We start from the raw sequence: 25,892 nt of genomic DNA, 5'->3' as shown, positions 1-25,892 counted from the left end.
AGAACTGTTTTAGGCACTGGGGATGCAACACGATTGGAAAGAGTTCCCTCTTTTAAGGACCACACTCATCACCTACTATAAATCCACCAATGAGGTCACAGCTGTTCCCACTGTATAGGCAAGAAAACCAACACTACAGAACTAGGTGTAAAAACACCAAGAATGGTTTGGCTCTAGAATCTACACCTGTCATGACTTAGCGGTACCGCCCTGCGAGGGCTTATTCTGTGCCTGACACAGAGGCAGTGTTTATTATACGTTCTTCAGAAGGAAGGCCAGGTATTCAAAGGGGAAGGCCATGCCCCTCCCTGGCAAAACAGCAGACGGGGATGGACTGCTGCGGGTATATGAGCCACCTCCTTCTGCCCCAGGTGCCCACCTCCCTGAGACCGTGCACTCTCTGCAGCACAGAACTTCCAACACTGAATAGTCCTTCGAGTGATCTGATCTACTTTATTTTTCAGATGAGAGGAACCAAAGCCCAGAGAAAAAGGAACTCGCAAGGTCACCCAGTGAGTTACTGTTACAGCTGGGAGCAGATCCCAGTCTTCTGGTGAACTGGCTCCTTACTCCCCAGTGGGGCCCTGACACCAGCCCCCACCCCCACCGCCCACTCACAGTCCTTGCACCATGAACACCATCTGTAAAACTGAATAAGGCCCACAGGAAAAGAAAAAAAAAAGCCCACAGGAGATGCCAGTCTAGCCAAAGGCAAAGACAAGGAGAAAATGATTTGAGGAAGGCGTAGTTCAAAGACCACACAGCTGGGAGGTGTGGAGTGAGGTCTCAGACTTAGGTCCCTTGGTTCTAAATTCTGAGTGCCCTCCAGGCCATCATGCACACATTCTTACACGTTCTCTTGCATTCATTTTCAACCTCATGTTCTCTTTCCAGCCCTCTCTCACAGATATGAGTCCTGGGACCTGGAGTAAAGTATAACCACAGTAAGGGTGGGCCTCAGAGTTTTGAGGACAGAGCTGCTATAAGATAATTTATTGTATATCCTGGAAAGACTTCCTGTGTAATTAAACTTGCCAGACATACGTACATAAGATACTCTGCAGCCATTCAAAGAATGAGATAGATTTATATGTGCCTAAGACATAATGTTCATTTAGAAAAAAAATTACAGAATGTTATGTATAGGATAATCTTATTTGGATTAAGAAACACCCTGTATACACACAGTTATGTCTTTCAGTTATGTATTCTCCAACCGTGATTATAGATGGGGAATGCAATTGGTTGGAATGGTGGGAAGGGTTAAGGAACTTTCATTTCTTTTAACTTGACACTTGTGGACTATTTGAACGTTTAACACACTAGTTATGCAATAATAATTTTCAATAAGCATTTTCTTTAAAAATAAACAACTTACCAATGAGGTAAAAATAACGTTTTACTGCAATCAGTACCTCTCTTGCTGGCAAAGAGCGAGTTAAGCACACAGACACACACATATATACACACAGGGTGTGCTAGGACCCACATGTTCACTTAGGGTTCACTTCATTCCAGTACTGTCTAGATTCCTTCACAAATAACCTTTCCTTCTTACATTGATAATTTGTGTTACTTTGCAAAGCATTTGTAGCATGCAAGAAGTCAGGCAGACATTTAGAGGATGAGTTGTTGATCAGACAGGCATGAAGGGCCTTGGCGCACAACATCCACAGTGAAATGATTTGCCACATCTTTTTACTGGTGTATTTTATAAGTATCCATTGATGCCGTGCAATTCTGACTGGTATCAGCCCAAATACAGTTATAAAACACTATATTACCTATCAACATTCTCCTTTCACAAGAAATATTTCTAAAAGAATAAACAAGAAACTGGTAACAATGGCTGCCTCTGGTGGGGTGGGGGGGAATCTGGAAATCCTGGATGAGAAAGAAACCTATCTTTCACTGTACCCTCTCTTTTATACTGTTTGAATTCATTTTTATTATGATCATGTATTACTACTTCAATTAAAGTCACCCACATACTGCTTTGGAGAGAAGAGGGGGCCCAGGAACAAACTGGAAACTCAGAGGAACTCTTCTATTTGTATTAACAGCCTGAAGCTTCCATTTGGTATAAACCCTACCTGTTTTCTCCAGTCACAAGGAACATGTTCCCAGGAGAGAAGCACAATCACTATGGAGATTCTTGGATGGGGCCATGGCTTTATGAGCCTTGGGGAGGCACTTGAGAGTCACACAGGTTTGCAGTCTGCTGCTGCTGTAGCTGCTCCTCCTCTGGGGTCCGAATGAGACATCTGGCATACGGCTCTGGTTCTTAAACCAGTCGGGCCCACAGATACCCTTAAGTTCTTAAGGGGTATAGTGAGAAGGCTGGGAAAGTAAGACGGGGGGACTACACCAGAAGGAAGCATGCAAAACAGAAACATGTGGACGGCTCACCCGGTTTCCCCCTGTCAACTCGGCTGTGGGAATGATTTGTGAGAGGCCAAGCCAAGTTCCCACTGCTCCAGACCACGGACACAGGGGAAGAGGCAGAGAGAAGCAAGCCGCACCTGCCTGTTCATTTCTTCCTTCTTGGGATAGACATTGTTTACTTGCAGACTGCAGGTGGTGGTGGCTCAGCCTGTAAACACCACAGGGAGACCAATTGGCTTGGTTCAACCAGGTCATCTGAGCCAGGGATTTGGAGCCACTGTCACGGTCTCCCAGCCAAAGCTTGTTTCCTGCCTAATTCCCTCCGGCAGATGCACATAAAGCCTTACAGAGGAAACATGGCCTAGTTTATAAACAAACACATGCGATTTGCAGCAGGAGGGACCTTCCACTTACATGTGGGCCTGGGTTAAGTTTAGTGTGGCTTCATTGTTATAAAATGATCATAATCCCGTGTGTCTGTAAAATGCAGTAGTTAACACAGCACTTAACATTCTCTACTGTGCCTATCTATCATCAATGCCCGTTCTACAGAAGAGGAAACCAAGGGCTCAGAAAATTACTTTTCAATGCCCATCTTTTCTCAACCTTTGTAGGGCATGGGCACAAAGGAGGCACCCCATATTGATTTGCTGAAGGAAAAAAAGAGTCATGGAATCAATTGACCAACAGAGAGGAAGGGTACACAATGGAGACACTTCCTACTGACTCGTGGGAGCCTGTCACGTGCATACCTCCCAATTCTGCCTTCAGTAACGTCATGTTGACAGCTTTAAATTGGTCATGGTGAGTATTCTTACCAGCAGATGCTACAAATCATAGCCTTTTGGTCCTTTTGTTTTCCCATACTGTATGGCCATTTCATCAACACACTGGGTGTAGGTGCCACATAGTATAGGCAATTAATACCCAGCAATTAATATTAGTAATGAGAATGCAGGTTTTTCAGATCATCATCTCTTTTTCAAAGAAAGAGAGAGTGGGAAGAGTCTAATTAAATGAAATTTATGACTTCAACATACATGTAGAGATCCTACTACATGCAAAGCACTAGCATGGCTGGAGGAGAGAAACAGATATTTGAGATCAGATGCATATCCTTAAGAAACAGGTATTCTCAGGTACAAACTAAAGTGCATAGGAAACCCCAGGGATCTTGGTAGAACGCAGATTATGATCCAGTCATTCTAGATGAGACCTGAGAAACTGCATTTTGAACAACCTCTCAGGTGATGCTGATGCTGTCCTTCCGCTGGCCACACCTAGGAAGCAAGGCGCTGGGAGGTTGTTGAGTGCTACTATAGGCCAGCCAGCTCTAAACATTAAAGATCTATTAACACATCCAATCCTCATGATACTAGGGATCTTTATTTACTTCTTATTCACATGTTCCACATGAGACTACTGAGGCCCAAGGTCACCCAGCTGGTCAACTGCTACTGGCTCAAACTCAGGGAGTTTGGTTCAGAGAACAAAGAGCCACTTTCTTTCCATTGTGCCACCTAGTTGGACCTTCCTGAAAATTATCTTGCTTCTCCTTTCTCTTCCTTTCTCCTCTTTTCACTAACTGCCCACCAAGTACTTCTACCAGAGAAGAGCAAAGGAGAAGTGAGAATAAGCGCTCACGCTCATTTCAAGGGTATAAACCATGTCTTGTATTTCCTATATTCTGATGCTTTGACAGCCAAGGCCTTGCCCTTCTCAGGAATTGCCAATTCTTAGGGATGGCAAACAACTTTCAAATGCAGGCTCTCACCCTCTTGGCCAGTCTTCCTGCCCTGGTCACCCCAGGGTAAGGTGCTAGATGACCAAAAACAGCTCATATGCCCCAGATCCCACTGAATTATTCAACTTGAACAATCTTAAGCCTGCTTGCCCTGCCTTGCCTGTTTCTTCCCATAGAAACTACAGCAAAGACTCTTGCCCACACTCCCTCACTCCCTACAACCTGCCCCCAGACTGCCCCCTATGCTTCCCTATGTGGTGTGCCCCCTCTTCTTGGGATCTTGAGTACAACCAACTATTTTTTTCAATGGCAGTCAGTCATCTCCTGATCTGCTGGTTTTACCATACCTATTTTTTCATAACAAAACAAAGTTCCTCAAGAAAAAGCTCAATTTCAGTGAATTATGGTTTTTCTAGGATTTCCCTTGTCTCTCCCAAGCTCATCCCCTCTTAGAATTGGCTTGAATACACTCTCAATGGACAGCTTCTCAAGGTCTCTGCCTAAGGCCAGCCCTGCCTGTCCTAAAAATGCCATGCCTGGGGAGAGTGCCAGGTGCCCCCCAGCACTGTCAGGGTCCCTTACCTCATTCCCCGGCAGGTGCTGAGCGCCACACTGGACTGTTCTGCCTTCCTCACCGTCCCGTGATAAAAGCAGTGTTCCTAGCAGGGAGAAAAGGGTGGTCAGATGAAAGGACACTGATGAGCATGGCAGTGTTAATGTCCCATGAAGTCCAGGGATGATTATATACATCCTAACTTACAGTCTGCAAAGAGCTTTCCAAGCCACCATTTTATTTGATCCTCTTAATAGTCCTGGGAGGTGGGACAAAGCAGATGTCACCATCCCCAGTGGACAGATGAAGAAACCAAGATTCAGAGAAGCAGAAAGGTCTGCCTTGCTGAAGCTTTCCCTGCTTGTCAAAGGAGCCGGGACTTCATGACCATTTCACAGCTCTTGCCATGACACGTGGCCCCAGGAAACGCTGACTTCTAAAGAGCCTGCCTCCCTGCTAGAGTCACCTCTGTGACCTCTGTGACCCCCTGCAGAGTTGAAATGCGTGTCCTCTCAGAACCTCAGAATGCGATCTTATTTGGAATCGCGTCTTCACAGATGTCATTAAATTAAAATGAAGTCATCCTGGACTGGTGTCCTTAGAAAATACGGAGAGGAGAGGAGAGGAGAGGAGAGGAGAGGAGAGGAGAGGAGAGGAGAGGAGAGGAGAGGAGAGGAGAGGAGAGGAGAGGAGAGGAGAGGAGAGGAGAGGAGAGGAGAGGAGAGGAGAGGAGAGGAGAGGAGAGGAGAGGAGAGGAGAGGAGAGGAGAGGAGAGGAGAGGAGAGGAGAGGAGAGGAGAGGAGAGGAGAGGAGAGGAGAGGAGAGGAGAGGAGAGGAGAGGAGAGGAGAGGAGAGGAGAGGAGAGGAGAGGAGAGGAGAGGAGAGGAGAGGAGAGGAGAGGAGAGGAGAGGAGAGGAGAGGAGAGGAGAGGAGAGGAGAGGAGAGGAGAGGAGAGGAGAGGAGAGGAGAGGAGAGGAGAGGAGAGGAGAGGAGAGGAGAGGAGAGGAGAGGAGAGGAGAGGAGAGGAGAGGAGAGGAGAGAGAGAAGAGGCCATCTGCAGATAGCGGCAGAGATTCGGGGGACGCAGCTAAAAGCCAGGGAGCACTAGACTGCCAGGTGCCACTGAAAACTGAAAGAGTCAAGGAAGCATCCTTCCCTGGAGACTAGGGAGGAAGCCTGGCCCTACCGACACCTTGATTTTGGACTCCCAGCCTCTGGAACCCGGTTTTACACCCCCTCTCCCCCATGTTCATGGTGCTTTGTGACAGCAGCCCCAGGAAACAGAGCTGCCCCTCACCCCCACCTCCCCCGAGTCCCTGCGTGTCTGGATCAGGCCTGACTTGGCACTTGCATCCATGGAGTTCTGATCCTGTTCGCTCATTGGCGCGTGTCTCACGGCCATCTGGTCTCCCCGACCTGGCTGGACTCCTCGGGACTACAACCAGCCGCCGAGCACCGCTGCGTGCCAGGCTCCCGGCTGGGCCTGGGAGACACAACGAGGAGCGAACAGACCCAGCTCCAGCCTTCCTGGGACTTGGCGTCTTGTGAGAACCAATCTTAATTAAAAACTCATACAAAGATTTAATTACAAACTGTGAAGTGGGGCTTGAAATAAAAGTTGGAGGCACCAGCAGAGTGTTTTATAAGTAGGGGAGCCAGTGCATCTAAGAGGCCAACTGGGACGCAACTGGGAGCACTGAAGCACAAACCAGACTGGAGGGCACAGCCCAGGACTGTCCCCGACACACAGAGGGGTGATGACAAGGGACCCGTTACTATAAACTTCTTCCTGAATAGTTCAAGAGAGATCAGCTGCTCAGAAGAGACAGATGGTATAATCCTCAGGGCAGAGTCAGGTTTTGCAAAGGTGTTCAGGAGGGTATGAGCCATGCAGTTACAGACACGGGAGCTTTGTCTTTCCCCTCAACACCCAAGTGGGTCCAATCAGAATTTTCAGACATCTGCCTATGGAACAGTCCAAGTGATCCATCACTAGGACCACGCTGCTCACAGTTGTTCCCCAATCCTCAGCCAGCAGGGAGGGGACTCAGGAGACAGCAAACCCATTCGACTGTATTCTCCGGCTCCACCTCCCACCCAGCTCTGGGTGGGAGTATGGTCTGATAATCAAATTCAGGTATTTTGGCATAGCCAGGCCAGATTTAAATGCAAGCTCCCACACCTGCCAGTGATGGAAACAGTTCCACAGCCTCTCTCAGACCCTCAGTGTCTTCAGTCTCTATGGTTGTGAGAATACTACATGCATCAAGGACCTAGAGCAGGGTACCTGGCCCAGAGTGGCCAGCAATAAAACTTAGTGATCATGATATAGCCATTAAATTCTCCTTGTCAAAGGCAGAATGTGGCCTCTAGGGAGCTGGAAGCCCACCAAGTGGCTGAATCCCCAGTCGTTCCATACCAATTCTGTGTCCTATGCAGCTGTGCCATGCAGTCAGATCATTAGATATAGGCCAGGCCATCACTCAGCTCAGGGTCAATCCCCAGACCACTGGTGCCTTTTCTCCTGGTGATGACCTGCATACACTCTCAATGGACAGCTGACCAGCAATGTGGTTCGGCTCCTCCACCCATTCAAGCTCAGGGAGTCAGGAGGAGGGACAAGCAGCAACCCCTCTCATTGCATCAAACTTCAAACAAGCCAGATCTGGACCTTCAGAGGAGCACAGAGGAAAGTCGCTGTGCCCACCTAGGAAGGAAAGTGAGGCAGGCGAAACCCTTCTTCCAGCCAGGATCCCATTTACTTTGGAATGCCAGCATGTCATGTGGTTTCTCCCCTCCTCCCAGATTCCAAGACTTGGAGACACATCATTAAACACCCCGGTTCTGAACTGATCCTTAGAACTCAGCCATGGGGCCATGAACTCTACAACCCAGGATCATTCACAGGTGGAGGAGGGGGCCAGGCCTGTACGGGGTAAATGGGGTTCGCAGATGTCAGAATGGCAGAGAGTCAAAAAGTTCAGAAATGAAGGTCAGCTAGTTTCAGCGATCCAAATCCAGGGATGGGCATGAAGAATCCCTGTACCTCTTCCCATCTTTGGACTGATGCTGACAGTGCTCCCTCACTGCTCTCTGACATAGCATAACAACGGACTGTAGTAACATGCTTTAAATTGACCCAGGGCTTTTACACACGTCACCACGGGTGCTAATGATACCTGCCTTTCTCTGCTACAAACAATGAAGGGTAACGTCTACCCAGCCCTTACTACTGGATAAAAAAACTGATGCAGATATTTTTCCTTTAATTCTGACAACCTCACAGCTTTATGAGGTAGGTATTATTACTCCCGTATTTAAAAAGGTGAAATTAAAGGTGGGAGAGGTTTCAAGTCACTCACAGCGTCACACAGCCAGGTGGAGACCTGAACCACAGCAGCCTGACTCTAGACTCGACAGCCTCTCCTAGCAGAAGCAGCCCCAGGAAAGTGTGCAGAACTTAATTCGCCACAGCCCTACTCTCTTCTAGCGCCAACAGGGACTTCATTCTCGTCTAAGCCTTGTCACTTACTGGCTATCTGAACACAAACATGTTACTTTGTCTCTTCTCCTCTCAATTTCCTCATGAGTAAAATGTGCTGGGAGAAATGTTTATAAATTCCCATAAAATCGGTGATTCATCTTACCCTTCTATAGCTCTGAGAGTCAGATCTTAGCATACCCAATTTTCTGATGAAGAAACTCAACACCAGTGTGGTCAAAAGGGTTGGTTAAGGTCACATAGCTAGTTAAAGCCAAGCCTACAGCCCTGGCTTCAGACCCCAAATCTGTAACTCCTCCAGGCCCAGTGGATGAGTTTGATGAGGTTCCCAGAGCTCCCAGTACCCCAGGCCAAGGCTGGTCGTGGGTCGCAGCCCTCGATGTCTGGGTCAGGCACAGCCAAATAGTTTATTCTATTCTCATTTCTCTTTGAAGTCCTCAGCTCCCAGATAAGAAAGCTGAGTAGGAGCTCCATGAGGCTGGGTGGGGGCTTTGTAAGAGTCCAAGAGGAGGGGATGTAAGAAAATAATGGGTTGTCCCATGCTTCAGCTAGGATACCAATAAGACCTTCAGCTAGGAAGGAGGGGCATTCTGGGGGTGAGGGGACGTTCTCTTCCACTCCTTTGTTTTTGAAAGGCCCTTACAGCATCTCTGGCTAACTCTGAGAGCACAAAGAACAAGTAAATGAACAGTCATGAAGTCATCGCATTCCTTCTCAGCTTCTCGGCCCGAGGGGGCCACCCATGGGGGCTTTCACAGTAGGAAGTATGAGCTCATGGCACACTTGACTGTGCAAAGAGAAGTGCAGGAGCCAAACTCAGAGGATGGTGCTTTGTGAGGTCCTGGGGCTTTCAAGGCATGCCTGCCCCCTCCCTGCCTCCCTGAAGGCAGAGAACAGAGGTCTCCGTGATGGAAGAAATTTCGACCAAGGGGCATGTAAGAAGGCATGCAGCCACAGCTGGAGAGCCTCCCTGGGGATGAGAAGACACAGCCAACTTGCCCGCCATGGGTCCTGGCCACACTGCCAACTCCTCCCCTATCCAGAAAGGTCTTGGTAAAGAAGATAGCATTGATCCAACACAGCTCCTCAGCTACGTGATTACTATGCTCCCGACCTCTTAGATCTATCAAACTGGAGCTGTCCTGTGTCCATTTCCCCATTCAAGGCTGAGCTGAAAAACTAATCTGAGCTTTTACTGATGGACAGTGGCTGTCATTGTCTTTTGGACATCCGCACTGTAGCAGGGACAGTTTAAAGATGCACAGATTCCATGAGAAGCTGCCAGAGGAGCACTGAGGCAGAGGGACCTCTCCTGCTGTCCTCTATATAACACTCCACTTCTGCATGCCACAGAAGCCCATGATGTCCCACCCCACAGGCAGAAGACCACTGCTGCTCCTGCTGGAGTCCACCTGCCCTTCTTCACCCCCATCTCATCTGCATGGTCTGAGAAGGATCACCCTATTCCAGAATGTCTCATCTTGCACACTGCTGACATTTGAGGCCAAGTAATTCTCTGCTGTGGAGGGGCTGCCTTATGCATTGTAGGACACTTAGCAGCATCCCTGGCTTCTACCCACTAGATGCCAGTAGCATCCACTTCCCAGTTGTGACAGTCAAAACTCTCTCCAGACACTGCCAAGTGTCCCTTCCTTCACTGGCTAAAATGGCCAAACAAAGAAATAGAATATTTTAGGGTAACCGCATCTGATTAAAATTGACATAAATCATCATGAAACATATTTTTTGTATCATGCTAGTTACCCACATGTTAATAACAATTTAAGCAAAAGAAATGATTTAAACGAAATCACTCCTAGCTGAGAACCACTGCTCTGATCCCACGAATGCTAACAGATCCTACCACAGGAAAAGTTAGCAAACCATAAAATGGGTACAATTCACTACCTTAAATGCCCACCAGTGGGGTGTGGTGAAGCAAACTAAAATGTATCCATCTGACAAGCCATTTGAAAGACTCTTTTTAAAAAAGATTTTATTTATTTACTTGAGAGAGTGAGAGAGAGAGAGAGAGTGTGTGTGTGTGTGTAAGTGCACACACACATGCACGCACAAACAGGAGGAGAGAGAGGGACAAGTAAAGCTGAGCATGGAGCCCAACACAGGGCTATTATCTCATGACCCTGAGATCATGACCTGAGCTATCAGTTCAATCAAGAGTTGGACCCTTAACCAACTGAGCCACCCAGGTGCCCCTGAAAGACCATTTTTAAAATGATAAATCTTTGTGCAAATATCCATACTCAAAAACACCTTTGAGTGAAAAAATATCTAATATGAAGATGGAAGCAAAACAAGAAAGTCTACATAACCTAAAAGCACATTAAAAAGGAAGAATATAAAACTTCATATGTCCATATGGCAAAGGATCAATTAAACATCTAATTAAGTGAAACAGCGAAATTACCAGTAAATCACTTCTTTTACTTAAACTTTTGTTAATATGTGGATAATTAACATACAACAAGGGAAATGTATGCTTCGTAATGATTTATACCAATTTTAATCAGATGTGATTACCTAAAATATTGTTTGAGCATTTTAACCCACAGAGGAGAGAGTGCCCTCATGAAACAAATTCACATAAGGCTTCTCCTGCTCACGCCATTGGTCTTGGGTCAGAGCAAACAACCTTTCATGGACTGTCTCCACCATGCATTTCCTTATTTGCCAGAGGTAGGACCAGGCTTGGCCAGCTGCTTGATAGATCTTGTTAACCTGAACTTACCTCAGATTTCAGCATAGTGGTTTGAGGGTTGCCATGTGGAGTATAATGGGTTTCTGTGTAGGCTGGAGCAAAAAGGTGCCTGCAAAGAATAAACACAGACATTTGTCTCTTTAGATAATGGCCTCCATTCCATCCTGGAAACAGAAGCCAGTCATTAAATGATCAAGGAAGAACCACCCAAGCATCTCTGTGCAGAAGGAAATAAGCCACCATAAGGGCCTAAGGAACAAAAAAGAAAGGCAGGAGGAAGTTGATTAATTTTATACTCAGTGGGCTCATCACTTAGTTTGGACACAGCCAGATGAAGTAAACAAAAGTAAAGCAGTGGTCGGAACTTTTTCTGGGTCCTAGGAATATACACATGCAAACACATATTCAAAATTTCCCAGGGTCTATGGACTCTATTTTGTACCTACACTGGTAATGTTAGCACTGCATCCACCAAATTCCAGTATCAATATGCCAATTTTTCTTTAAGAGAAACCCTCTTTCCTGTTGCATGTTTTGGTGAGATTATTAATCAAGGTGTCCTACCTGGCCCTGTCCAAGGGCGGCCCATGACCCAGGCTAAAGCCAATGGAATGACGTCACAAAAACCAAGCAGATGGGAGCAATTCATCTGTTCCTTTGTTCCAGCTGCATGGATGCCCGGCGCCACCTTTGCCTGCCTTTTCTGAGACCTACTGGTTCAGATTTTCTGAGACCTGGTAGCTCTGTGTGTTACCCTTACAATAAATTCTTTTTTTTTTTCTTTTCTCTTCTAAAATTGGACATTGATTTCTCTCTTGCCACAGACCCCTTGAGGCTGAGGTTAAGAATCCCTCACCAAAGGCAAGACAGCACCAAACAAGGTTCCTAGAACTTCTCTAAAAAGTTAAAAGAAAAAAGAGCCAAGTGGATGTTTCAACTAGCTCAGCCATGTTAAAAGCAAAATGCATCTATAGAGAGTTGAGGTCCAGGGGCAAAAAGAAGAGAAACTGGGCAACTAACAAAAGAATTAAGTAGATCTATATGTACTAACATGAAAAAAAAGTCTAAAAATGGAGTTAGATTTAAAAAAAAAACTAAATAAATTTCAGGAAAAAATATATTTTAAAAATCCCTTTTAATAAAAACTAGTAACAGTACACACCAGTGTAAGCATTGAAACAACTAGAGAAGCGAGCATCCACTGTTAATGGTGATTACCTCAGGAGACTGCAGATGTTCACAATGTAAGTTGCATATTTCTGAAAATTGGTTGATTTAAAAAAAATAATTACCGTGTATTTATTTTGAAAACTGAAAACCTAATTTGAAACTGCTTTTAAAAAGAAGAAAATAGAGACTGAGGCCAGCACAGGGGGAGACAAAGGAATCTGCAGAGACCACCCTGGTTTTGGAAGAGGTGATATTTCCCAGCAAGACAGGGTCAACTGAAGAGGGTCTCCAGAGCCACTTCCAGCTGTAAGTTCTGGAACTCCCGACTTTCAGATCCGCCCCCCGACTCCCAGAGTGCAGCCAGAAGGTACATGTCATAATAATTGTCTCTTATACTATGTCAAGCTCTTCAACATCCAGGATTGGACAAGAAGAAAAGAAACTCAAAAAAAAAAAAAAAAAGAAAAAGTAAAAATAAAGCAAAGTACAAAACCCAGTTTGTGTAGAGAAACTCTCACTCACATGGGAATTTTGGGTCCATAGCTCATTTGGCAGGTTCTGTCCCCCAGACCTACATCTTTCTCCTTAGCATCTAACAAGCCAAGGATCCAAGAAGGAGTCACCCATTTGTCTGAGGGAGATAAATGGTAAGCCCCCGGAGGACCAAGGCCAAGCGGTTTTGTTCAACAGTATCTATCAGTGCTTAACATTTATTTAATGAAAGAAGGACTTAAGTAGTTTTTGAATATGAGTGAATGAATGAATTGTCCAACATGAGGAGCTTGGAGCATGATCTGGAGTCTAAGAGAATGAAGTTTCAATTCCAGCTCTGACATCTACTGTCTCTATGGCCATGAGTGAGCCGCTTTACCTCTCTGAACTTTTGTTTCTACTTCTGTAAATATGAGGATGATATGCCTACCTGATAGAGCTATATTAAGAGTATAAGGACAAAGTGCACAAACATAGCTTAACACTAGGCCTGGCACAGAGTGAGCTCATTGTCATTGTTTTCACCAGGGATTATGATGGAAGAATGCAGAAAAACAGTTGGAAATCTACCTATTTCCCCCAACTCTCCCCAACCGTGAATGCTCCAGCTTATCACTTGAGAGAGATGAAAAAGCAATTAGCTGATTCCTGCAGCCCCATTTCCTGGATCTGCTTTCACAGACAGCATTATGGACAACTAGTCATGGGTTCAGAGTTTAATGGTCTATCCCAGTGCCAGTGGGAGATCTGAATTTTCCCACAGGAAATGAGCTCCTGGCAAATACATTCTTAGCCTCTTTTGGAGTCTTAGGGGGTAAAAATCACTCATTCATTGACATTCAGATGCTCCAAGATGCTCCGATATGTTCCAGAGAACATTCCAGATTGAACCTTAGAGGTCTACATTCTTGGCAGTCCCTGGCCATGTCTCCAGAAGGATAACCATCTTTTAGTAGTTTCTTATTCGGAGGATCTGACACCATCACCATAGGACTTTCAGAGCCTAGTGTTAAAGGGACTTTAGTAATAATTTAGCCAAACTCATTAGACTGTGGGCTCTCTGAGAGCAAGGGCACAGGTGTTTTGTTCAAGGCTTCTCTCCACCTCCCAGGACCTCCCGGGCAGGCAGTACGTGTTTATTCTGTGAATAATTGGATGAATGAATGAATGAATGAATGAACCTTCTACCTTGTGTAGGAATCTGCCAGATGGCCATTCAGTATTGGACATCTCCAGTGATAGGGAGCTTATGACCACCCACTCCATTTCGGAAGACATACAGTAGTTAGGGAACATTCTTACATTGAGTCAAATCTACCTCCCTGTAACTGGCACCCACTGGTCTCATTCTGTCTTCTGAATCAACCTGGAATAATCTGCTTCCTCTTCTAGCTAACTACCATTTCAGGACCAGCAGCATCAGCATCACCTAGGAATTAGTTAAAAATCTAGATTTTGGGCCTCATCCCAGATATATTGGGGCAGACAGAAACTCTGGGGTTGAGGCCTGATGGATGGTTACCCATTGTAATAACTCTCTAAGTGATTTTGATGCAGAAACACCTAGACCACAAGGTCTTAGAATACTTTTAAAGTAGACCCACTTCAGAACATCAAAGTGTCCCTAAGCCCCCATCACATTCCTGCCTCTACCACATCCTGGACCATTCTGAACATGAAAACCCAGAAAGTTCCATCAAAACAGTTCACACATATTTAAGTGTTAAACCATTTAACACACCTATGTACAACACACCTATGAGGTGGTCCCAATCCTTTTCCCACTGTGTAGGTGAGGACACTGGAAACTCAGACATTTGACTTATCCAAGTTCTCCCAGCACAATGTCAGGGGCACGTTTCAGAACCCCGGCTGTTCGCCCTAACCATACTTTTTAAGCACTTTTCTGCTCTGTTTCTCTTAAAAAGTGGAAGCATCAAAATAAAGCACTTCCAGGAACCAGTAGTCCAAACCACAATTTGATGGTAATGATAGTGGCCTTGAGGACACATGGGATGTCACAAAAATGTCATGAGCTGTTAGATGTGCATATGTGCATATATGTTAGATGTGCAGAGAAAATATGGACAAGCAAGGCACATGGTAGGAGAAAGAGGATAAATCCATATGAACTTCAAAGCTAGTTTTTTGAAACAACAACCCTTTCCCCAAATAGGGTTGCAGATGTTGGCCAGGAAGGTCCTTTTTTTTTTAGAAGCAAAAGGAAGGGTCATGTTTCATCATCACCATTCATGCAATTTTACTGGTAGACAAAAACCACTTTCAAATCCTTCCCACTGCCCAAGCCAGGCCCTTCTATGCCTGTGTGTCCATGTGGTACCCTGGCAGTGCTCTCCGGACTCAGGGACAAGGCCACAGTGCCACTGAGCAGCCCAGCTTGGCCCACCCATCCCTTCTTTAGCCACATCTTGTTCTCATCTCCTCCCTGACAAGGGGCTGGCTCAGCAGATCAGCAGGAAGCCATCTCTCAGCACTGGAGTGTATTAGGATTTTCAGGAAACAAGTTGTGAGTGATGTGAGTCCAGGAAGAGAGGAAGACTGTCCAAGATTTCCCACCCCACCCCCTCCTTTTTCTGGCTTTGATGGAAAAGCAGTTTCTATGAAATGCTCCCTGGAGCCATACACACACCGCAGGCTCACAAGCCCACAGCAGGCAGAGACAGTATCCCAATGCTAACAGCAGCCAGCATGGAAATGCTCACACTGGGCAAAACCCAGGTCGCTCAGACCCCAAAGTCCTCCAGCAAAACCTGCATCTTCTGAATTCCACCTAGGAAAATAAGCTGCCCTCCAAATACTAGTCATAATCTTGCTCTCCAGGGAAAGACAATAGAGTTGCCTGTGACTGCCTGGGCCCTGTGTGTACATGCACCCGGGCCCCAAATGCACACAGCAGTCTGAAACAGCCCTGACCCCTTAGCCTAAGATTTGGTACATTCGAAACCAGAACGATCCTTTCATGGATTATTTACTATCAGACAAATTTCAAACGCCTCTCTAAACTTCAATCTCTAAAACTCCCTCTGGGGAGAGAAGCCAAAGAGCTCAAACAAATCTGCAAAACATCTTCTCTGAGCTCAGCCCTCCTTCCTCTGCTTTAGATAAGCAGCCAAGAGAAGACAAAGTGATAACAATTTCCTAACTACCTTGAAAAACAACCTATGTAGCTATGCTCAGCACAAGTCAACATTACTTAGCTCATCCCACAGTGGCTATTTTTACTAACACCAAGGCTTCCTTCTCCCAAGGCTTGCTCCATCTAGGTCTTTCAAGAGTATCCTGGCACTTAAACACCGGTGATGGCCCCTCTTATTTTCCCTGGGGGATCTTCACCCTGCCCACCCATGTTGATGATAATGCAAACTCTGTCATTTCTCCCTCATATTCTCACTGCCATCATCACGGAACTTAGACCATTAACTGCAGAACACCCGGAAACACTGAAAAAGTATAAAATCCCAGGCCCCACCCAGCCCCACTGAGACTTATATTCTCTAGAGAAGGACTGAGAAATCTGTATTTTTAATAGTTTTTCCAGGTGATGCATTTTCAGGCTCTGAGAATTCTCCTACTCCACTAGATCAATGTTAACATCTTAAATTCTTTTTCCCATTTCTAGTCTCCTAATCACCCTCCCAAACCTGAGGAGGACATCTGTGCAGCACAGAGGGAAATTCTAGGCTCAGAAAACTTCGGTTTGAGTACCAGCTGCACTACTTTCTAGATGACTGTCCTTTCAAACCCTAGAAACAAGGCCAAAGATTCAATTTTGTACAAGAGTACCAGGGAGTGGTAGGCTCTGAAAGGGCAGGCTGGGGGTCTTCAGACTCCATTGGGGGGAGGGAGAGATGTAGCTTTGAAAGGTTATAATTAATTAAGGCAGCTCCTGTACATCCCTGTAAAATAAGATGTTAACTTGTAAAACGCTAATGAGGTACGATAGAGATGCAAATGATTTCTACCCAGTAGAAAACATAACTCCAAAAGTTACGGTTTCATTTCCCCTAAAATATCTAACTTCGCAATCTTATCTCAACATTCATTTTTTTCACTATTAAAAAAAATGCATGCATACATACATGTTTCCCTTATCCACCTTTAAAACCAGTTCTATCATCTTCCTGGCTCCCCCATAAATGAGATAAACCGAACTTTGACAAGTGCTCACTAGTATTTGCATGAAAACTATTTCTTTTCACTTGAGCCACCTAAATCACCTCCATGTCCTAGACCAAAAATAACAGAGTAATAATTACTATCTCACAGCATCATTGAAAGGATCAAATGAGAAGATAACATTCAAACACAGGACACCTGGGTGGCTCAGTAGTTGAGTGTCTGCCTCTGGCTCAGGGCATGATCCTGGGATCTGGGATTGAGTCCCACGCTGGGCTCCTTGCATGGAGCCTGCTTCTCCCTCTGCCTGTGTCTCTGCCTCTCTCTCTGTCTCTCTCATGAATAAATAAAATCTTTTAAAAAAATAACATTCAAACACTAGCTCTGACATTTCCACTTCTGATGAGCTTAGGCAAGGCAGTTAATCTCTCTGTGCCTGTTTTCTCATCTATAAAATGGAAAGAATTTTGGAAACCACTTCATAGAGTTGCTGTCAAAAAAGTCTATAGAATTTTGTCAAGTAAAATCAACAATTGTGAAATAACCCTTTGTAAAGCATAAAGTATTTGTGTTCTGCAAATCATTGTTATCATTTTCTCCAGAAATAGCTAGGTGCACGTGTGTCAAAATCTTGATAATTGGAAAATCCAGATAATGGGCATCTGAGGGTTCATAATACTAGTCTCTCTCTTTATGGATCTTAATTTTTTTTTTTTAAAGTAGGCTTCACACTTTTTTTTAAGTGGGCTCCCTACTCAGGGCTTACACGCAGAACCCTGAGATGAGGATCTGAGCTGAGATTAAGATCAGATGCTCAACTGACTGTGCCACCCAGGCACCCCTGGGTATTAATATTTTTTAACCAGCTAGAGGATATTATGCCAATCATAAGCTACTTGGCCTCAGTCTCCCTTTCTATCAAATGGAAATAGTTCAGGACAGGCAGACACTGGAAGGGTTACTGAAAAGCAGAGAGTGCTGTTCTAATGTAGTGGCCAATGTTCACCCATATTTGGGACAAAATAACAAATTCAGTAAGTATTGTTTTGTTTTCTTTTGTTTTCGAAGGAGAAAGTAAAGGAGAGAAGAGACAGCTGTTTCAGAACCAAGATTTCCAAACCAGTGCTCATTCCATCTCTGACTCTGGAGGAATGGAAACAAACCAACATGCCAAAGGCATGGCCCTAAAGCCAAATAAGGGCTGACAAGTCCAGGGGCCCACAGGCAGAGGCATTCCTTTTTGAGGGAACAGAAAGGCCAAGGAAGGCGGAACTTTAAACATCATTCCTAATCTATAGAGTGGGGATCTCCTCCTATCCCAGGACTTTCTTGAATAAGTATCATTCTGGCCAGAGGACCAGCCCCAGAAGTAACACTTTGAAGCAAGATGGCGCCACCCACAATCCTGGCAAAAGGCCAAAGCTACATAACATGTTTTCTTTAACCTTTTATTAAGGAAGTTTCCAAACAATGTATTAAATCAACACTCCTTTTCACCAACCGCTTCCCATTACATCTTCTCCCAGTCCACACAAGACCTGGCATCTTTCCGACCAGCTCCTGGTCTTATGTTTTGCTTTTATATACCAAAGGATGTTTGGATGAACACTGTTTACTCACTTGACCAGCAAGGTCTTTATTTAATTCTCTTCATGCCTCCCTCTTGGCTAACTCCACAAAAATGAGTAACTTTTCTGTGCAAATAGGGCTGATTTCCTGGGATCAGGGAGCTTAACTGTCAGGGACCTGAGGTAAGGAACCTCAAAATGGCTCACCCAAAAGTTTACACATTTGTTGAGCCCATTATGAGTACTTATTGGAACTGGATAAGAACAGTTAAAGGGGGGAAAAAACAGAAGAAGAAAAAGAACAGTTGAAGGAAATGGGGTCCTATCTTCATTTCTTAGAAAACATTTAAAAAACAGAAACATTGCCTGATAGCAGCCTAACAGCCAGATTTCTTTTTTTAAGATTTTATTTATTCCTGAGAGACACAGAGAGACAGAGACACAGGCAGAGGGAGAAGGAGGCTCCATGCAGGGAGCCTGATGTGGGACTCGATCCCAGGTCTCCAGGATCACGCCCTGGGCTGAAGGCGGTGCTAAACCGCTGAGCCACCTGGCCACCCCAAACAGCCAGATTTTGATAAATAACCATTGTGGCTTGTTTAACAGATCAATCTCAAGGGAAGGGCCAAAGCAAGAGGCAACAGGCATATTGTAGAGATAGAGTTTGTGAATAAAACAAAGGGGAAATGAAGAAAAGGAACCTCTAAGATCACTGGGCCTTTGAGAATATGCTAGAAAAGAGGGGAATAAGTGAACCATCCTAAGAAAAAAATCAAGCAAACAATAAGCAGGTGGGTGAAGACCACGAACAAACCTGACCTAAATGTGAGTGCTTGGTTCCTATTAGGTCCTGATTAAATATCCCAGTAACTTTGATAAACCTTGCCCCATGTTTCTCAGCATCCTAGAGCACAAATCACAGCTGTTGCAGTCAAGAGAGTCAGATATTGGAAAGCCCTCCTAGATCATGGTGGACAATGACTGTCCCAGCCTCCCGTATCCCTGCCACCTTCATGGCAGAAGAATGCCCCAATTTGCATTTAGACAAGCATTCCCTTCTCACTGCATACTGACTTCAGGCACCTGGAGTTAGTAGTGAGAGGCCAAGACAATCAGATCTTATTTCACCGAATTCCACGGAGGGTGACATCTGATGAAAATGGCTGAAGCAGAGTCACTCTAGTGGTGGCACCTGAAGAGACTGCCTATAAATTCTTAGATTTGTCCTTTTACAGCCATAGTTCTGAACTGAGCTCAAAAAAATGCAGCTGCTTTTCAACGTATTCTATTTGTCCTTTATCGTTTCCATAAAGTTTTCTTGGGGGGTGGGGGAATCAGCATATAAAATGCAGAGTTGGCTGCAACAAAAGCATCTTTATATGCTGCCCTCTGTGTCCAATATTTCCCCTCAATCCACTTTTATAGAAGAATTTGAAAAAGAGCAAAAGCAACTTGCCCAACATCACACAGTTATATTTTGCTTCTAAACCCATCAATCTAAATAAGCAAAAGTAAGCTAAATGTCAGTGGTAGATAATCCAAGAGTTAGGCCATCCAGATACTCCCAGAAGGCAGAGAGGAAGGATGTTTGTGCAATCTCATCAATAACTGCTTATTAAGCAGCATCATACAGTACAAACTGCGGGGCATATGGCATCAGGAAGTCCTAATTCCTCCTGGCTTGAATTCACCATGTATTTGTTCTGGGTCAGCAGCCAAGCTGCAGTGTCTCTTCCGAGCCTCACACTCTGCATCTGTAAACCCATTGACTCATTCCATGAATATTGATTGAGGCCAGTGCTGTGCCAGGCACTGTGCTAGGATGGTAGGAGACGTGAGTGAAGCAAGCATAGTTTTTCTGCCCTCCACCCAGCATGTGCATCTCCCATCATGAAGATCAGAGGAGGCTGAATCTGACACCCCCAAAGATGCCACTTTAACATAAGGATTATTTTGCACCAAAGGCAACGGAGAAGCAGATACAAAAAAAAAAAAAAAAAAAAAAAAGTGCTCTCTGCCCTCCCCCTATTTGCCTAAAAGTAGGACAAAACTTTCAAAACTTTCAAAATTTTCCCTCCTCTCTACCAGGAAGGACAAAAGTTAATCACCAGATACAACTTCAGATCCTATCGGCCCAGAGAAGGCTCCAGAGGAATCTACACAACAACTTTTACTGACTAGTCTTTGTCTCCCATTGGTCTCCTATATATTTACCTTCCCACACTTTACCTTCTTTGGAAGCCTGTTTTCCTCTGTCCTGTCATTTCTCTAGAGATTTATTGTTCTTTGGGAAAGATGCTGCATAAGCCCAAAGAGGCCAAGTCACTGTTAAACCAGCCCATCTTCCTTCCTTCCTAGAATTGCTGCAAACCAGTCAGGCAACCAATCTCCAAGTACCCCTAACAAGCTGCCTCCACAGCTACGGAGAAAGGGTGCTTGCGCATCGGTGTTTATGTGTGTGTGCACCCACATGTGCGTGAGAGTGTGTGTGTGTTTTGGGGACAGAGAGGAAGAGTGGAATATAGAATAGGAACTAAGGGTCCTTACTCAACATTACTGATCTGTTTTCCCCAGCTGTATTCTCACCACCACATAACTGAAAGGCTAGTTTAATCTTTGCTCTCTTCCCCAAGCCTCAAATTTAGCAGCAAGAGATAAAGCACTTCTAAGATACAAGAAGCCTGATATCTTTTCCAACACTTAGATCACCTCTTTCCCTAGTGTTCCAGTCTCCTTCCAGAGGAATCCCTTTCCATGACTTGTCTTTCCTTTCAGGGGAGGAGGGGGGCTTGGAAAAAGAAACCATGCCTGATATAATGCAGTCATTATAGCCTCTTGTCCCATCTGGACCTCTCTCCAGGGAGACTGATGCAAGAGGAGAAAATGTGGAGTCTGTCAGTTTTCCGCAAATCTGTAACCTCCGGGGAGAAAGCAGGAAAGGGGGCAGTGGGGTACATGGGAGCTATGGAAGGGACTGGGAAAGAGCCATAAGTACAGAAGTCATAAAGACCCCATTTCTCCTTAAACTGGCTGCAGAAAGCCTGGCCCAGCTCCACCCACTCAATGATATCATTGTTTTCAACAAAAGCTGGTTTGAGAACCCCCAGAAAGGCCCCCAGTGAGGCCTCAGCTGCTAGAACAGGCAGAGGGCTCACCAGTTCCTGGGAGATTAAGCCCTTAGAATTGCAGATAAGGAGAGAAAACTATGTAAAAGCCCAAATTACAGAGATAAGCAGGGTAAGGACAGACTTTGCTTCCGCCTGGCCTTTTAGGGCCAAGGAAAGAGAGTAGGACACTACTTTATACATAGATTTTGTCTGTGGATCCCTACCATGATCCTGCAAAGTTGGTGACTGGGGATTATTATCTTCATCTAATGAGAAAACTAAAGATCTGAAAAGAGAAGTGGCTTGTCTGAGGTCCCACCCCAAGCTAAGGGCAAGCCCAGGGACTGGCAGCCCTGTCCCACTACCTACTCACACAGAAAACTCAGACTGGCCCTTGCATCCACACCTTCCCTCAGCCCATGGTCAACCCATCTCCTAATCTCCGTGATTCCATCCTGTAAACATCTCTGCAATGCGTCTATCGCCTCTCCATATCTGCTACCTCCTCTCTAAATTCAACCACCATCATTTCTCACTCAGAGTATAATAAAACTTTTGAATGGGTCTTAGAACTGCATTAGTCTTGCCCCTTCCAATCCACCCTATACTTCAGCTGAAGTAGTCCTTCTCAAATGCATTTTGGATGCTATTACCACCTGACTTTCAAAATATTCTTCATCAGCTCCCTGTTGCCCTCAAGATAAACAGCCAATCTCTTTAAGGAGCCTTTGAGGCCCTTCAAGGATTCACCCTTGTCTACGTGGCCAACCGCTTTCTTTGCCATTTCTTTCTGCCCTCTTCACTCTCTGCTCTAACCACAAAGAACTCCCTTTCATCTCCACATGTTCCTCTTGCGGTTGGGCCTTTGTTTCTTCCTTGTGCAGCTGGAATATGCCGACTCTATCACCCCCCTCCCCCTACCACCCAACTTCTTCCTTACTTCACTTCCTCTTAGAAGCCTTCCCTTATCCCTAACCCAAGGTAGGTTCCCCTTCCCCAGGCCTCATAGCGCTCTCTACTTCCTCCATGATAGCCCTACATTGTTCCCTAGTAGTTTAATTCTCCGCCTCCTCCACTAAGCTATGAGCCCCTTAATGGCACAGACTGTGTTTTGCTTGCCACTGCTCTCCTGGGAACACCCATGACTTAGCCCAACACCCATCACATGGTTGGCACTCATAATATTTGTTGAATGAAGGAAGAGGAGGAAGGAAAGACAAGAAGCTAAGAGTTCCCAAGGAGTGGTCCAGAGCTCAAGCCCAGTACAACAGAGACTCTCATCAGAAAAGCCAATGATTCAGGTCACCTGGTTGGCTCAGTTGGTAAAGCATGCAACTCTTGATCTCAGGGTCATGAATTGAAGTCTATGTTGGCATGGAGCCTACTTAAGAAAAAAAGAAAAAGCCAAGGATTCTGACCCAATGTCTGCCCTCAGCTTAGTTTGAGCAAGACCTACAACTTGCCCCATTGTGCCCAAAGGCCTATTTATTTAGTATTCAAGGTGTCAGCTAAAGGTCTGTGTATACCACTAAGTTCTACACAGAGAAAGAGGAAGCTCATTTTCTTAAAATCAAAATATTTCCTGGGTGAAACATAAATGCAGGTGGGGTTTTTTTGTTTTGTTTTGTTTTTTTGTTTTTTTTTTTAAATGCAGTTTCATTCTCAGGATAGAACCCATCCAGAGGCTCTAGTATTGACCTCCTCCTCTCTTAGATTTTTCTTGGGATAATCATGCTCCATTGCCTAAGCACAAAGGTTGGGGAGTAGAAACATCCTCCAACCTCTAGAATCTAGAGGAAGGGCCTAGACACATCCTGGAAGCTAGGGAGAAAACAGAAGTCTTGAAGGTAGGATTTCCACACATCTCCCAAGTCTAAAAATATATCCATCCATCCATCCATCTGCAGCCCACCCGCCACGCCCCACTTCTCAGGAGACTTCCCCCCCACCCCCCGTCCCTAAATTGTGAAGAAGCTGTTTTTGCCTTATGCTCAGCCTCTTGCAGTCCATGGCTCCATCCACTAGGTATCCTCTATCTACTGGACTCAGCCCGAATTTCCTTCAATGGGGAGTTAGGAGGAAAGAGCTTCTTCTCATTTGATGTGTAAAAAAAATACAGTCTAGCTTTAGAGTGTACCTCAAGTATCTTTCCTAGAAGTACCCCACCTACTTCCTTGATCATATGGTTTTCACCTGAGGGGAGAGAGCCCAACTCAAAGTCAAAAATAAGAAACTAAAAAATTGAGCTTAAGGCACTGAAATCTTGAGTAACAAGCTGTGGAAGGAAAATAAGCCCCTTCCCTATTCCCTACATAACACCCTGCTGAATTAAAATGATTTGGCTAGTTGGAATACTGAATTCCTAAGAGATTATTAGCAGTACAGCTTTGGTTCCTCTTGACCCAGACCAAATATTTACATATTAATTTCTCAGTTTGCATTCCTTTATCATTCTTCCACTCACCTCTCCTCCCTCCCTCATCCAAAGCCTCCCCTCTTTTGGATGAACTTAGAAGGTAAAATGCTAAGTGAAATAAGTCAAACACAGAAAGATAGATACCTTGTGACTTCACTTACATGTAGAATCTAAAAATGAAAACAAATGAAAAATGGAAACAAATTGTTCATTATTGGAGGAGGGGAAGCTTGGAATAGGTGAAGGAGATTAAGAGGTATAAACTTCCAATTATAAAATAAATAAGTCATGGGGATGTCATGCACAACATAGGGAATATAGTCAACAATATTGTAATAACTTAGCATGGGGATCATTTTGTAATGTATAAAAATATCAAATCACGTACCCTTGAAACTAATAGGATATTGTATGGCAATTATACTTCAATAAGAAAGACAAAAAAAAAAATAACCTCCCCTCTTTGCTTCTGTAAGACAGAGTTCCAAGTAACTGTCCTTAGGGAAGCTTTCTCTACCTCCCCAGTCAGAAAGTCTCTATTTGCACCTGCCTTCTCAGCACCCTACTTTCAACTCTATTATTACATTTGTAATCTGCCTTGAACGCTGCTGCTTTTCTGTTTTCTCTCTCAGAGAGCGCAGACTGCCAGAGGGCAAGGATGGTGTGTTTGCATTTACTCCCTACCACACATAGTCTAAGATTTTACACACACATGTTCGATCAACATTTGCTGAAATCAACCTTGTGGAATGGAGACAAGTTAGCTCTGGTTTAGAAGGCAGGAGATCCATCAACTGATGAATGAAGAAACAAAATGTGGTATATCCCTACAATGTAACGATAATATAACAATAAGGAATGAAGTACTAATCCCTGCTATTCAATATGGATACAACTCACAAACATTAAGCTAAATGAAGAAGACACACACCCACACAAACACATGTTGTATAATCTCTTTTATATGAAATATCTAAAATAGGCAAATCTGTAGAAACAGAAGTAGATTAGTGGTTGCTTATTGCCGATGGGGGTGTGGGAGAATGAGGAGTGCCTACTCACATTAGTTTGCTAGGGCTGCATTCACAAAGTACCACAAACTGAATGGTTTAAAAAACAGATTTGTTATCTCACAGTTCTGGAGGCTAGAAGTTTAAGATCAAGGGGTTGGCTGAGCCATGCTTCCTCTGAAAATACCAGGGAAGGATCTGCTCCAGGCCTCTCTTCCAGCTTCTGGTATTCCTTGGCTTTTGGCAGCATGATCTAATCTTCACACAATGTTCTCACTATGTGCATGTCTGTGGCCAAATTTCCCCTTTTTATAAGAACACCAGTCATGTTGGATTAGGGGCCCACCTTAATCCAGTATGATCTCATCTTAACTGATTAAATTCACAATGATTCTATTTTCAGATAAGGTCATTCTGAAATCCTGGGGGTTAGAACTTCACATATGAATTTGGAGGACACATTCAATCCATAAAACTGCTAATGGTTTCTTTTTTGGAGTGATGAAATATTCAAAAACTAGAACATGTGGGGTTACACAACTCTATAAAACACTCAATTGAATATTTTAAGTGGATAAACTTTATAGTATATGAGTTATAGATCAATAAAGCTGTTTTTAAAAATGGCAGGAAAGTTGGGCTTAAAGAGTGTGTATCCAAGCTCAAAAATCAACCCATCAGGACACCTGGGTGGCTCACCAGTTGAGCATCTGCCTTTGGCTCAGGGTGTGATCCTGGGATGGGGATCGAGTCCCACATCAGGCTCCCTGCGAGGACTGCCTGTGTCTCTGTCTTTCTCTCTGTGTCTCTCATGAATAAATAAATTTAAAAAATCTTTTTTAAAAATATCAACCCATCGGTGTGTGAAAACAAGTTCGCTCCACAAGGGCTTGAGGATGTAACTTAGAAAAAAGCCAAAAGCAAAGTGCCTTTATCCATGTGTTCCACATGAAATACCCTGATGCAGTGATTGAAACCTAGAAGGTGATCCTCTAGAAGTACCTTCCAAAGAATATAAGAGTGTTCACTTCAACACTGTTAAAAATGAGAAGAAGAAGAAGAAGAAGAAGAAGAAGAAGAAGAAGAAGA

General features: G+C 44.6%; 1 protein-coding gene across 1 annotated transcript in view; it reads right to left on the bottom strand.

Annotated features, from left to right (window-relative positions):
* ADAM19 (ADAM metallopeptidase domain 19) overlaps positions 1-25,892 on the bottom strand; it is an 83,797-nt gene that overhangs the window by 40,774 nt on the left and 17,131 nt on the right. The window contains exons 4-5 of the mRNA XM_025435441.3: positions 10,934-11,012; positions 4,712-4,788 (exon numbers count right to left, since the gene is read on the bottom strand). Of these exons, the coding sequence (XP_025291226.1) occupies positions 4,712-4,788; positions 10,934-11,012 (156 nt within the window). The remainder of the gene's footprint in view (positions 1-4,711; positions 4,789-10,933; positions 11,013-25,892) is intronic.

Source organism: Canis lupus, chromosome 4 (assembly GCF_003254725.2).
Source record: "Canis lupus dingo isolate Sandy chromosome 4, ASM325472v2, whole genome shotgun sequence".
Classification (NCBI taxonomy): domain Eukaryota; kingdom Metazoa; phylum Chordata; class Mammalia; order Carnivora; family Canidae; genus Canis; species Canis lupus.
The sequence above is the reverse complement of the archived record's forward strand: the minus strand, read 5'-3'. Positions and strand labels throughout refer to the sequence as shown.